The following is a 14,543-nucleotide window of genomic DNA, read 5'->3' as shown; positions in this document are numbered from 1 at the left end:
TTTCGTAGAGTGAACGTACACAAAGTAAACAAGATTTTTTGTTTCAGTGAAAGATGGTGGAGATTATTCTTATAGCAAAGATACTGTCATTTAGTTTGTGCACAAGATCCTGAAAGAGTATTTCAAGAGCTTTTTTTTTTATCTCCAGCCTTAAAAATTTAAAATATTCCACTTCACTGATTATTTGATGGCCAAACCAACATCTGTTTGTGATTAAACAGTAAACATGTATAGTGTACACAACTTGTGGTGGCATAGCAAGGAGAAATTTCAGGAAAGGGCAGTAAATTTGTCTGTGCAGAGAATTTAGTTTACTAGAAAAATACAGTGCCATAATGAGACAAAGATAGAAACAGAGCACTGTGCTTCCTGGAAATGTTATCTTGAACACATGGAAATGGTCCATAAGTCTTAATACATAAATGTTACAGTTCTGACTTTTATTGTGTCATGAATTGATGAAAAAACTAGGGTTGAAAGTAATTTAGTTACTGAACACAAATGAGGCAGAGCTTCTTGTTATCTACACCTCTACCTCTGGCTCGGAAGGTGTGGCTCAGCACATCAGGTACCATTGTAGTTTTTCACCCAGAGCCTTTGTGTTGCAATATTACTTCCAGTGGCACCTTTCTATGGAGGAACATCTGTAGACCCTGTTGTTGGATCACTGCCCAAATCAGACAAGGATGCTATAATATGTGGCTTGCTGCTTGGCTAGTTATATGTTGGATAAATATGCAGATATATTGCCTGTACGACTAATTAAAAACATAATGCTATAGCAAGATGTTTCATGTCTACACAAGCTAGAAAATTTTCTGTCCTTTTTTATTTGCTTATCCATGTCTTAGTGCCTCCTCTGTTTGGTGAATAATGATCTGTCCTCAATTTTTTATATTTTCCATCATTCTGAAAGATGTAAATCATGCATATTTTTTTGTTAACTAAACTGCAGTTTTCGCATATGTCAATGTTTTCCTTAATCTTGTGGGCACCAAATGAGATCCAGATTTTTGTGATTTGAACCACAGGGTATCTGCAATGTGTGTCCTTGACCTGTTATTATGAGTGATTACATTAGTATCTGCTACTTTTCCGTCACATTGTTATCACTTTATACAGTAGCTGATACTTCCAAAAGACAGATTCGTCTTTGTGTATGTGTTGGCCGTACACGGTAAACAGGTAGTCAGTTTGTCTTCATTGTGGATAATTAACTTTTTGTGGCTGTTTGAGTTCGAGTTTAATGACATTGAACATAGTATTAATTAATATTTTTGCTATTCATGTTTAGCATTCTAAGCTTTCAAATTATACAATGTTTTTGCTATTGACTCATAGTCCAGAAATAAATAACTAAAACTTGTCTTTTTGCTTACAGCTACGTGTTTCTACAGCTATATCATGCTGCCAGTTTTGGTAGCACAGCAGAAAAGCCATTGTTGGTTCCACAAACACAGATTGTAGAGAGAGCAGTTAAGAATCTTGATAGGATTCCTCCATATGAAACCCATAAAATTGGGGTAGTTTATGTGGGGCCAGGGCAAGCAGGGCGAGAGACGGAAATTTTACGCAACCAGTTTGGCTCACTTCGCTACACAGAGTTCTTGCAGGTATGTTCAGTTTTATTACATATTCATATTAATCTACTTACATTGCAGCATAAGTACTTATCTCAAGGAGTATTTTGTGAGAACTATTCCCAAGTCCATTGATTTATTTTTTATTTTTTAAATTTGGTTCAGCCAAACAATTGCTTCATTGCTCATAATGCTATTACTGATCTTAGTCCATATGATTGATTTATCTTCTACTTGTGCCCAGAATTAATTTTTCACTTATTACACTTAACAGCTGTGCTAATAAATTATTCAAATACTAACAAAGAGATAGAGGGGCTGGCCAGTACTTACCTCAGCTCAGTACAGCCGATAGATACACAAAAAACAGAACCGAAAATTTACATTCCTAGCTATCGGAACAAATGTTCCTTCATCAGAGAGGAGAGGGGGGAAAGAAAGAGAAGAAGGGAAAGTGGATTCAGTTACAACCCAGGTTATGAAGCAACAGGGAAAGGAAAACAGGGAGGGTAGCAAGGATGGAGGCATGGTTGTCAGAGGGAAGCCAAAGATATTCTACTGTAAGTACTGTGCCAGCTTCAAACCAAAGAGGATGCATACAGAAGTAAAGAGGTATACAGTATAAAGATAAACACAACTATGTAGTATGAATAGATGCGTGAATGGCTAAAGAGGAAAGGGAAACAGGAGAAGACTGAAGAGTAAATGGGAGTGAGGTTGTTTAACGTAGGTTCAGTCCTGGGGGATGGCGGGATGAAAGGATGTGTTGGAGTGCAAGTTCCCATCTCCGCAGCTCAGAGGGACTGGTGTTGGGTGGGAGAAGCCAAATGGCACATACGGTGTAGCAGGTTCCTTGGTCCCTAGAATTACGTTGGAGGGCATGCTCCGCTACTGGGTATTGGACATCTCCTAGGCGGACAGTTCGTCTGTGTTCAATCATGCGCTCAGCCAGTTTAGTTGTTGTCATACCGATGTAAAAGGCTGTGCAGTGCAGGCATGTCAGCTGATAAATGACATTTGTAGTTTCACACGTGGCCCTGTCTTGAATTGTGTATGTTTTACCAGTAGTGGGGCTGGAGTAGGTGGTTGTCGGGGGATGCATGGGGCAGGTTTTGCAGTGGGGTCGGTTACAGGGGTAGGAACCGCTGGGTAGAGAAGGTAGTCTGGGAATATTGTAGGGTTTAACAAGGATGTTACGGAGGTTAGGGGGGCGACGAAAGGCAAGTCTGAGTGGTGTGGGGAGAATTTTGTCAAGGGATGATCTCATTTCAGGGGCTGACTTGAGAAAGTCATATCCCTGGCGGAGTAATTTGTTGATGTATTCGAGGCCAGGATAATATTGGGTGACAAGGGGGATGCTTCTGTGTGGTCTGGGGGTAGGAACATTGTTGTTGGACAGGGAAGAATGTATTGCTCAGGAGATCTGTCTGTGGACAAGGTCTGCAGGATAGTTGCGGGAGAGGAAAGCACTGGTCAGGTTATTGGTGTAATTGTTGAGGGATTCATCACTGGAGCAGATACGTTTGCCACGAATACCTAGGCTGTAGGGAAGGGAACATTTGATGTGGAATGGATGGCAGCTATCAAAGTGAAGGTACTGTTGTTTGTTTGTGGGTTTGATGTGGACAGAGGTGTGGATGTGAGCTTCAACAAGATGAAGGTCAACATCCAGGAAGGTGGCTTGGGTTTTGGAGAAGGACCAGGTGAAATTCAGATTCGAAAAGGAGTTGAGGTTATGGAGGAAATTAAGGAGTGTTTCTTCACCATGAGTCCAGACCTCAAAGATGTCGTCTAACCTATACCAGGCCAGGGGAAGCAGCTTTTGGGTCTTCAGGAAAGCCTCCTCCATGCAGCCCATGAAGAGGTTAGCATAGGACGGAGCCATCCTGGTTCCCATGGCCGTTCCCCTGATTTGTTTGTAGGTCTGGCCTTCAAAGGTGAAGTAATTATGGGTTAGGATGAAGTTGGTAAGTGTGATAAGGAACGAGGTTTTTGGAAGATCTTCGGGTGGGCGTTGGGAGAGATAGTGCTCAAGGGCAGAGAGACCATGGGTATGTGGGATGTTTGTGTAAAGGGATGTAGCATCTATGGTGACAAGAAAGGTTTCAGGTGGGAGAGGAGTGGGAATGCATTTGAGGCGTTCTAGGAAGTGGTTTGTGTCTTTGATGTAGGATGGGAGTCCCTACTACTACTTCATGTAACCACCACTCCCAACAGCTCCTATCTCTCTTCAAAGTCCTCCACCTCTCAAACCCTTGCTTGGAGAACACACTCATGAACATCATCCTAGAAGCCAGCTGCAAACTTGAGTTCCATGCCACACACCACCTGAAAAAACAATGCACAGTGCTAGTGCAACACCTAAAAAGTGGGGTCCCTCTCCCTATCCCTCACAAACAACAACCACAACAGAACCTTCAACAAACCCCCCTCATAGCCAACAAGCCTAGCCTAGCCACCGTACTCAATCTCCCCATCCCAGCACATACCCCACACAGACCAAATCTCAACTATAACCACAGTCAAATGCCACATATCACCAGTCCCAATTCAGTTCTAAACCTCTCATCCAGATCCCTCTCTCCTCCAGAGACATCTGTTCTATCAAAAGGGAGTATGTGGCAGAAGGACTGCGTCAACTCTCCGACACCTCCACCTACAAAGCTTTTACCCAGGATCCCATTCCCTCCATCCATACTGAGCTGCAGAAAATCCTAAAAATCCAAGGTCCCTCACAAGGCCTCACAACGGCTTCCATAGACTTACTCACTCCACCTGAGCCCCGTACTCCTACCTTCTACCTATTACCCAAAATCCACAAAGAGAACCATCCTGGCCGTCCCATTGTAGCAGGCTTCAAAGCCCCAACAGAACGTATCTCAGCTCTGGTAGACCAACACCTCCAACCTATCACCCGCACACTCCCATCCTACATCAAAGACACAAACCACTTCCTAGAATGCCTCAAATCCATTCCCACTCCTCTCCCACCTGAAACCTTTCTTGTCACCATAGATGCTACATCCCTTTACACAAACATCCCACATACCCATTGTCTCTCTGCCCTTGAGCACTATCTCTCCCAACGCCCACCCGAAGATCTTCCAAAAACCTCGTTCCTTATCACACTTACCAACTTCATCCTAACCCATAATTACTTCACCTTTGAAGGCCAGACCTACAAACAAATCAGGGGAACGGCCATGGGAACCAGGATGGCTCCGTCCTATGCTAACCTCTTCATGGGCCGCATGGAGGAGGCTTTCCTGAAGACCCAACAGCTGCTTCCCCTGGCCTGGTATAGGTTTATAGACGACATCTTTGTGGTCTGGACTCATGGTGAAGAAACACTCCTTAATTTCCTCCATAACCTCAACTCCTTTTCGAATCTGAATTTCACCTGGTCCTTCTCCAAAACCCAAGCCACCTTCCTGGATGTTGACCTTCATCTTGTTGAAGTGCACATCCACACCTCTGTCCATATCAAACCCACAAACAAACAACAGTACCTTCACTTTGATAGCTGCCATCCATTCCACATCAAACGTTCCCTTCCCTACAGCCTAGGTATTCGTGGCAAACGTATCTGCTCCAGTGATGAATCCCTCAACAATTACACCAATAACCTGACCAGTGCTTTCCTCTCCCGCAACTATCCTGCAGACCTTGTCCACAGACAGATCTCCCGAGCAATACATTCCTCGCCGTCCAACAACAATGTTCCTACCCCCAGACCACACAGAAGCATCCCCCTTGTCACCCAATATTATCCTGGCCTCGAATACATCATCAAATTACTCCGCCAGGGATATGACTTTCTCAAGTCAACCCCTGAAATGAGATCATCCCTTGACAAAATTGTCCCCACACCACCCAGAGTTGCCTTTCGTCGCCCCCCTAACCTCCGTAACATCCTTGTTAAACCCTACAATATTCCCAGACTACCTTCTCTACCCAGCGGTTCCTACCCCTGTAACCGACCCCGCTGCAAAACCTGCCCCATGCATCCCCCGACAACCACCTACTCCAGCCGCACTACTGGTAAGACATACACAATTCAAGGCAGGGCCACGTGTGAAACTACACATGTCATTTATCAGCTGACATGCCTGCACTGCACAGCCTTTTACATCGGTATGACAACAACTAAACTGGCTGAGCGCATGATTGGACACAGACGAACTGTCCGCCTAGGAATGTCCAATACCCAGTAGCGGAGCATGCCCTCCAGCATAATTCTAGGGACCAAGGCACCTGCTACACCGTATGTGCCATTTGGCTTCTCCCACCCAACACCAGTCCCTCTGAGCTGCGGAGATGGGAACTTGCACTCCAACACATCCTTTCATCCCGCCATCCCCCAGGACTGAACCTACGTTAAACAACCTCACTCCCATTTACTCTTCAGTCTTCTCCTGTTTCCCTTTCCTCTTTAGCCATTCACGCATCTATTCATCCTACATAGTTGTGTTTATCTTTATACTGTATACCTCTTTACTTCTGTATGCATCCTCTTTGGTTTGAAGCTGGCACAGTACTTACAGTAGAATATCTTTGGCTTCCCTCTGACAACCATGCCTCCATCCTTGCTACCCTCCCTGTTTTCCTTTCCCTGTTGCTTCATAACCTGGGTTGTAACTGAATCCACTTTCCCTTCTTCTCTTTCTTTCCCCCCTCTCCTCTCTGATGAAGGAACATTTGTTCCGATAGCTAGGAATGTAAATTTTCGGTTCTGTTTTTTGTGTATCTATCGGCTGTACTGAGCTGAGGTAAGTACTGGCCAGCCCCTCTATCTCTTTGTTAGTATTTGTTTCACATCTTTATATGAGATTTTCCATTAATCATTTAGATCACGTAATAAATTATTCAGAAGAAATACTTACCTCCTGTCATCTCACATGCTCCTGTCGTCTCACATGTTGTGGATATTATCTACATACAGCATTATTATGACTTGAGTAAAATAGAAAAATGGGAAAATACGAGACTTGTAGAGATAATGACAGTGATTTGTGTTCATACAACAATACTGATTTACATTTTTCATTGATCATTTCATGTGAATACTGGAATTCCTTCTAAGGCTGCACAAAACACTGCCTTGGTTATTCTCATATGTGGACCAGTGTGCTGCCTGTAGTGACAAATTGTCAAAGGATATCAAATAAAACTAAAATGCAAATGTAGTAGTGTAATAATGACATTTCTTTTATTTTATGCTACTAAAAACTGCATTGCTAAAGAATGGAATATGAGTATCTGAGCAAGTTTGTGTGTGTCGCTGCAATAGTCACTGCAGACTGTACCAACTAACATGAGAATCCATACCTGCAGAGTGAGACTGGAGCTTGTCAGCACACCATTGGAGAAATATGAATGATCAAAGGTGTTGTGGTGACATCACTTCAGTCTATTGTATTTTCTTCATCAGTCCCCATTACATCAAATTATCGTGCAGCAGGTTGGAGAGCGAGAAATCTGCACTCACATTCAGGAGGACTACAATTAAAATCCCAGTTTGGCAATCCCAGTTCAGATTTTGTGTGATTTCCCTAAATGGCTTAAGACAAAAACCATAACAGTCCCTTTGAAGAAAGACATGGCCACTTTTCTTCCCCAAGCTGAGCTTTTACTCAATTTCTAAAGATGTATTTGTCAATGGGACAGTTAATGCTAATCATTCTCTTAGATGCTTATCAGTGATGAGGATGCCACTGTATCATTCTCAGTTATGAGTAGTTCTTATATTTGAATGATTTGTGTTTTTGACATCTACAAACCACCTGATGTCTGCATTTTGTAGTATCTCATATGAGCATGCAGCTGCTTCTGTACATTTTATTTGTAGTTGTGGATACAGCATGTTACGCATGACAAAGACAGTGAGAAACTATACCATAATGGTAGATTTCCATGTAGTTCTGAGCAGTTACACTTCATCCTACTCAGAGGTAAAGAACTAGAGATAGAAAATAAGAGCAATGTCAAATGAAGTCAAATATGTGGTGTAAAAGACATAACATCAATCGTTATTCAGAAAAGAGAAATACAGCTTCCTTAGAGGGAGGCATATCTTCTTTTCTGGAGCAATTAGAGATGAGTGTGGAAAGAGAGGTGTGGAGAAGAGAGATTTTAATTTTTTCATATTTTTAATCATCTGTGTTCAGTCAGAAATCATCGTTTTTACTCAAAGGTACCATGTATTTTCATTCCGTGATGTATCATATTCAGGCACTTAATGTCAGTTGTCATTATTTATATATAACAGTTACCATGGGTCTTTTAAACAAAAGCACTTTAATAAGGAAATAATTGTTACAAAAATTACTTTATTCAATCATTGGTTGCACAGACTAAATACACGGATAGTTTAGATCTTGAGTAACAGATTTTGTGTGATAAAATGGATTTTGTTTCAAGAGTTAACATTTTGAATATCTGTGCACACTACAATAACCATATACAAAGATACTGCATTCTTTTTTACATCCTATTATGTGACTATAGGTAACATGATAGCTTTCTGCAGATTTCAGAGCTATATTGTATGCTGTACACAGTTATAGTTGTCAGATTTTAGCCTTTTTAGGAAAAAGAGTGTGTGTAAAATTACTATAGTAGCTGTGATTGTTGAAATTAGTTTGCTCATCTATAATATTATAAGAAAAGTTGTCATTGTGAAAAAATTTAATGTTGTCCTGACAGGTGGGTGTTGAGCTGTTCTGGATTTTTCATTGTGGTGAATTTTAGGGTGATATCATGATAGGGTATTGCTTTATAGTTGTCTATCTGAAATCCTGTATTGCTTTGCAATGGCAGTGACACACTGCATTGGTGGCATAGAGGTTTGATACTCTGTTAGTGACAAACATGATTGGTTCTAGTTGAGGTGCCTCTTGGCAATAGCAGAATGCTATAAAACTGTAAAATATCAGTATACTAAATATCCTGTCATGCGTTGTAATATATATGTTGTTGGTTTTGTGAAAAGAGACATAAACATGAAATATTCCATGGGTGAGGATCATCCATTTATTAAATTTCAATTTTCATTTTCTTACAGCGTCTTGGGACACTGATCCATCTTAAAGATGCCGATCCAAAAAATGTGTTTCTTGGAGGTTTAGACAGAAATGGAAATGATGGAAAATTTGCGTATATATGGCAGGATGATGTAATGCAGGTATGCAATCATAAGACAGTGTGTGTTTGGAAAAAAAAACCGTTGTCTACTCCTCTCCTTCCTTCCACTTAGTTATCCTATGCCTCTTCCCTTCTTTGTCCTGTTTTAACGCAAACAGCATCAGTATGGCCTCAGTTACCATATCTTTTGAACATTTCTTTACAGTATCCTGTTTTCACTTTCGAATTCTGACCTGTTCTTTCTAATTTTATGAGAACCTTCATCACAAAGCATAAAACAAGTGAAAAAATTCTTTTATGAGAACATAAGAAGATCCTGTTACAGAAATGTAATGGCTATTGTTTTCATGTTTGACGATTCACGGTGTTTTTGATAGTAAAATAATTATTAAGAGTGATAGCTAACACTGAGGAGGCAAAGTTGACTGTAGTGATATCATTCTTGATTTAACAATATTATGAAAAGGAAAGTTGCTGCTCACCGTATAGCAGAGGTGCTGAGTCACAGATAGGCACAACAAAAGGACTGTCACAAACAAGCTTGCAGCCAGTAAGGTACTCATCAAAAATAGATCACACACACACACACACACACACACACACACCTCTCTCTCTCTCTCTCTCTCTCTCTCTCTCTCTCTCTCTCTCTCATGTAAATACAACTCACACAGGCATGACTGCAATCTCTGGCAACTGAAGCCACACTGCGAGCAGCAGCACCAGTGCGTGGTGGAAGTGGCGAGTGGGTGGGTGTAAGGAGAAGGCTGGGGCAGGAGAGGGAGGAATAGTAGGGTAGGGGTGAATGACAGTGAAGTGCTGCTGGGAAGCATGCAGGGCAAGGACAAGGTGGAAAGAGGGGAGAGTAGCTGTGTGCAATCGAGAGGTTAGACAGATGGCTGGGGAGAGGTTGGGGGGGAGGGGGTTTTGCAGAAAAGGAGAGAAGTGAAAAGAGTGGGTATGGTTAAGTGAGGGTTTGTAGTGCTGGAATGGGAACAGGGAAGGAGCTGGATGGGTAAGGATAATGACTAGTAAAGGTCGAGGCCAGGAAGGTTACGGGAACGTAGGATATATTGCAGAGAAATTCAGAAAAGCTGGTGTTGGTGGGAAGGATCCATATGGTACAGGCTGTGAAGCAGTCATTAAAATGAGGATGTCATGTTGGGCAACATGCTCAGCAACAGGGTGGTACACTTGTTTCTTGGCCACAGTTTGTCGGTGGCCATTCATGCAGATAGACAGCTTGTTGGTTGTCCTGTCCACATAGAATGCAGCACAGTGGTTGCAGCTTAGTTTGTAGATCACATGACTATTTTCACAGGTAGCCCTGCCTCTCCTACATAAATTACTGCTTGACAGCCTGTGCCATATGGATCCTTCCCACCAACACCAGCTTTTCTGAATTGTGCAGGTGGGAACTTTCTCATAATATTCCTGGCCTCAACCTTAGCCTGTCATTGTCCTCACCCATCCAGCTCCTTTCATGTTCCCATTCCAGCACTACACAGCCCTCACTTCATTGTAACCAGTCTTTACTTCTCTCCTTTTCTACTAACCACCCCCTCCCCTCTCCCCAACCCTCTGTCTAACCTCTCGACTGCACATAGCTACCCTACCCTCTCTCCACCTCCTCCCTGCACGCTCCCTAGCAACACTGCACTGTCCGTCACCCCTACCCTACTATCCCTCCCCTCCTCACCCCAGCCTCCTACTTATCCTTACCCAGTCACCACTACCATCATGCACTGGTGCTGCTGCTTGCATGACTGCAGTCATGTGTGTGATTTGCATATGCTCGCGCACGCGCGCGCGCGCGTGTGTGTGTGTGTGTGTGTGTGTGTGTGTGTGTGTGTGTGGGGTCTATTTTTGATGAAGGCCTTACTGGCAGAAAGGTGACTTGTGATAGTCTTTTTGTTGTGCCTATCTCCACTATATGGTGAGTAGCAATTTTGTTTTTCATAATATTGTTACATTCCATCCTGGCTTTTCCATTGTTTGATTCATCCTTAATTTAAGCGCATCATGGAAACTGACCATACTTACTATTCGTAACTACTTTCATCATGTGTAAATACATGTCTAAATGTGCAGTCAAGTTAAACACAAACAGCTTAGAAGTTTTACATTCTTTATTCATTTTGTTTGGAAACTTTCAGTGGCCACATCTTGGAAACTTAACGGAATTGGGCCTGTCTCAGTACAAGGAGAGAGCATGAAATTAATAATATGTTTAATGCCACATTTCATCTATTGTTCGGCATAAATGTGAATGCTGTTATGAAACTTTTTGAATCATTTATTAACATCTTTTTATAAACATAGTTAAAAAGCGCATCCAACTCAAAACTTGGCTCTTTAGCAAAATATTTGTAGATTTTTTTATCCATCATGTAGGTTAAAACTTAAACCACTCCAATATTCAGACACACACATTTAAAAAAAAAAAAAAAAAAAATCTTAGTCTTTCACAGGCAGTTATGAGGCCTGTATCCAGGTTTTAGTCACAATCCAACATGTGAAGTAAAATATCTGATAGTGAAATTAACCTTAAAAACAACTATTTTTAAATTTAGATCCCTAATCACCATTTATAGGAGGCTTTGGGCAGTAAACTGCAATGTAGAAAAGACAGAAGATCACTTAGTTTTTGGTCAAACTCGTCTGGCATCTGTGACGGAGGAATTTATCATAAAGCTAAAGCTGTTGGCACATGGACCGTGTTGACGAACATCAATGTTGAGCATGCCGAGTTCAACATGCTGCTGAACACTCTGAAATGATGTGACTTGGCATACCGAACGTGGCCCCAACTTGGTATACATGATCACAGTGCATTCCAGTGGTAATTCCAGCTGTGTCTGATCACACTGTTTACGAAATGGATAAAATTCTTGTATTAGCTCTCTTAAAATATACTTTTCTGCCTTGTCCATATGCTAATCACGTTGTTCTGTCTGTAGTGTACATAAACAAAGACTCTAACATCTGTGAAAATATTATTGGGTAAAAAGGGATGTACCATGTCCAGTTAATAAGGACATCAGCTTATAAAATTTCCATTACTAATAGTATAATGATATAAATTTATAATTGTTCTCCAATAAGATAAAAATTATTTTATCATTCTCACTGTTTAGCAAAACCCTAGAGTCGTTCTTATTTGAGCACTGTTCATAATCAGTAGCAGAATCCCTACAACATGTGAATTACAAAACTTAAATGAAGAACAGATCAAAATATCTTACTGCAAGTAGTGCAAGCTGTCCTGGAGATTAAGCCAATTGTGCAAATTCACTCCTCAAAAAGAGTGCACCTATGTCTACATAACACCAAATGTTATACTATAAACTTATATTAAATGAATAAGAAACTGTCAGAACCTATTAAAAACATGAAGGTTAGAAAAAAACGTTTGGATATAGAGGGACGAGAACCACCAACAAACACATTATAAGTTTTTAGAAAAACCTATGACACTACCCATTCCACTAAAGTGACCACAAATCTTTTATCATCTTATCTACATTTTTACCATGTCCTGAAAGCTTTAATCATAGCTATATTACTAACCAAAATTTAATTATAACAAATTGTACCAAGGACAATGCATTTTTAATTGAACCTCAACATGCCCTTGGCTTCAAATGGTATACTTTCATAATATGCAAGTTACAATAATTCTTTTCCCATGAATATGACGTATCTCGTCATTTTATTACAACAAATCATACAATCAAGAGCAGGTTTCCAGGAGTTCCTCAGTTTTCTGATTCTCAGAAATGGCATATATACATAAGGGCTTCAGTTGAAAGCCAATATGGTGCCTCACAATTGTGCATTGAAGGGAGATGGCCTGCATTTGATGTAGGTGGTGTTCTGCCATCTCATTGGTCAACATTCAAATGCACATTCAGAATATCTGACATGCTAGATATTGCTTTGCATGTTCAGAAAGAATGCTCAACGTTCAGCTGCATGGTCTGCGTGCCGACGGCTTAAGCAATCTTTTGTCTTTCCTATATGTGTGTCTGCTTCCCAAAGTTTCTTTAACCATCGAGTGAGCACACCTATGTATAAATTGCGCTAAGCACAAGTAACATTGTCTTGTACTGTTCTGTGTTTGTTTTACAATCATGAGTCTGTACCTGTTCCTTCATTATTGCTTCAGCTAACACAATGATAAGTTGCGTTGTCATATGCCCAAGTGAGCAGGAGTAATATAAAATAAACAACAAGCTAGATGATAAAAACCATACAGTCTGTGCAAGAAAATGCCCCATATTCCGAACTAGCAGCACAACTCCACAGTGAGGCAGTTTCCTGCAAGATTAATAACTAAATCAAAGTTTGGCTGGGATCTGATGCAGCTGCACTGTTTTTAATGCTCTGAACTGGTCATTATTGTGGGGTAACACTTGTATGTAGCAAGAGAGTGGTACAATGAAAATTTATTTCATTAATGTTTAATTAAACAATGAATTAATTTATGTAATAAAAGTTTATTTTATCATTGTTTAATTAAACTAAGATTAAGCTGTGATTTTGCTCATACATTTTTTACCATGCCAACATAAAATGAACTATTCTTTAATGTGTACAAAGAACACCACGCACCTGCTCGTGTTATGAAAATCGGCACACCCGCTGGACGGTTAATCGGGTGATTTGCAGTCTATCATCTTTCACACATTATATTCAATCCTCGGTTTTCCAACAATGTGTGTTTTCAGATTTAATGCTGCAATGGGAATTCCAGGTATACATATTTTCCTGACAGTGCAGAGATGAATGATATGGGCTTACGTTCCACTGCTATTGGATATCAGTTCACATTACTTAATGGAAGCAGGTTCTGATGGTTGGTCAGAACTGTTACATACTAATTTTGTCATCAAATATCACTCTATATGAGTTGATTCTTAGGTAATCTAGTTATCATCATGAAATAGACTGTGCATTGTGGTGTTTCAAGATCAAAATTTAATTTGATGACTTCACAGTGTAACTTGTGACTAGAATGTACCATTATGTATTCTGAAAACTTCTTCAGATACTATTGCAGCTCATAAAATGGTTGTGTATGGACTTTCCATGTTCATTTATTTCTTATAATTATGTATTATTGCAGCATTTACATTAATGTCCATCCCCGCAGGTTATTTTTCATGTGGCTACTCTTATGCCTGTAAAGGAAAGTGAACCATTGTGCAACAGCAAAAAAATGCACATAGGCAATGATTATGTCACAATTGTATATAATGAAAGTGGTGAAGAATACAACATCCAGACATTGAAGGTGAGTTTACTTTTAAAACAGAAATTACAGTTCTAGTAGTCAACTTCTGGAATACTATTTGTAAATGAAAGAAACCTTACTTGTTGCAACATTATTTATCTCAGACTAATTCACCATTGCCATGAATCATTTTGAATTACATATGTAACCTAGGGACACAAAAAAATCAGTTTATATTAATATAAAAATGTATATTTTTTAAGGGTCAATTCAACTATGCTTGTGTTGTGATTGAGCCTTTGAGTCACGGTGCAAATCAAGTGACTGTGAAGACTAGAGAAGATCTTTCTGAGCATATAGGACACAGTGAACCAAAAATAGTGTCAGATCAGAATCTAGCAATATTGGCCCGTCAGCTTGCTTTACATGCAAATGTAAGTACAATTTCTTTTTGTGGTAGTTTATTTCCAAGTATTTTTGTTTCTTGTAAGTGCTATGAAAGACAAGTGTTACATAATATTAAAATGTTGACATAAAAGTAATTATATTGAAGAAATTGGTTGTGTCGTCACAGTTTGATCATAATG

The 14,543-nt window shown here is 40.3% G+C and overlaps 1 protein-coding gene across 2 annotated transcripts in view; it reads left to right on the top strand.

Annotated features, from left to right (window-relative positions):
- The window catches only part of LOC126458143 (tuberin), a 307,774-nt gene that overhangs the window by 285,813 nt on the left and 7,418 nt on the right, over positions 1–14,543 (top strand). For both annotated transcript variants that reach the window (XM_050094996.1, XM_050094995.1), the window contains exons 28-31: positions 1,382–1,613; positions 8,644–8,763; positions 13,876–14,016; positions 14,220–14,390. In XM_050094996.1, the coding sequence (XP_049950953.1) occupies positions 1,382–1,613; positions 8,644–8,763; positions 13,876–14,016; positions 14,220–14,390 (664 nt within the window). The remainder of the gene's footprint in view (positions 1–1,381; positions 1,614–8,643; positions 8,764–13,875; positions 14,017–14,219; positions 14,391–14,543) is intronic.

The sequence above is a fragment of the Schistocerca serialis genome, chromosome 2 (genome assembly GCF_023864345.2).
Source record: "Schistocerca serialis cubense isolate TAMUIC-IGC-003099 chromosome 2, iqSchSeri2.2, whole genome shotgun sequence".
In the NCBI taxonomy this organism is placed as follows: Eukaryota; Metazoa; Arthropoda; class Insecta; order Orthoptera; family Acrididae; genus Schistocerca; species Schistocerca serialis.
The sequence above is the reverse complement of the archived record's forward strand: the minus strand, read 5'-3'. Positions and strand labels throughout refer to the sequence as shown.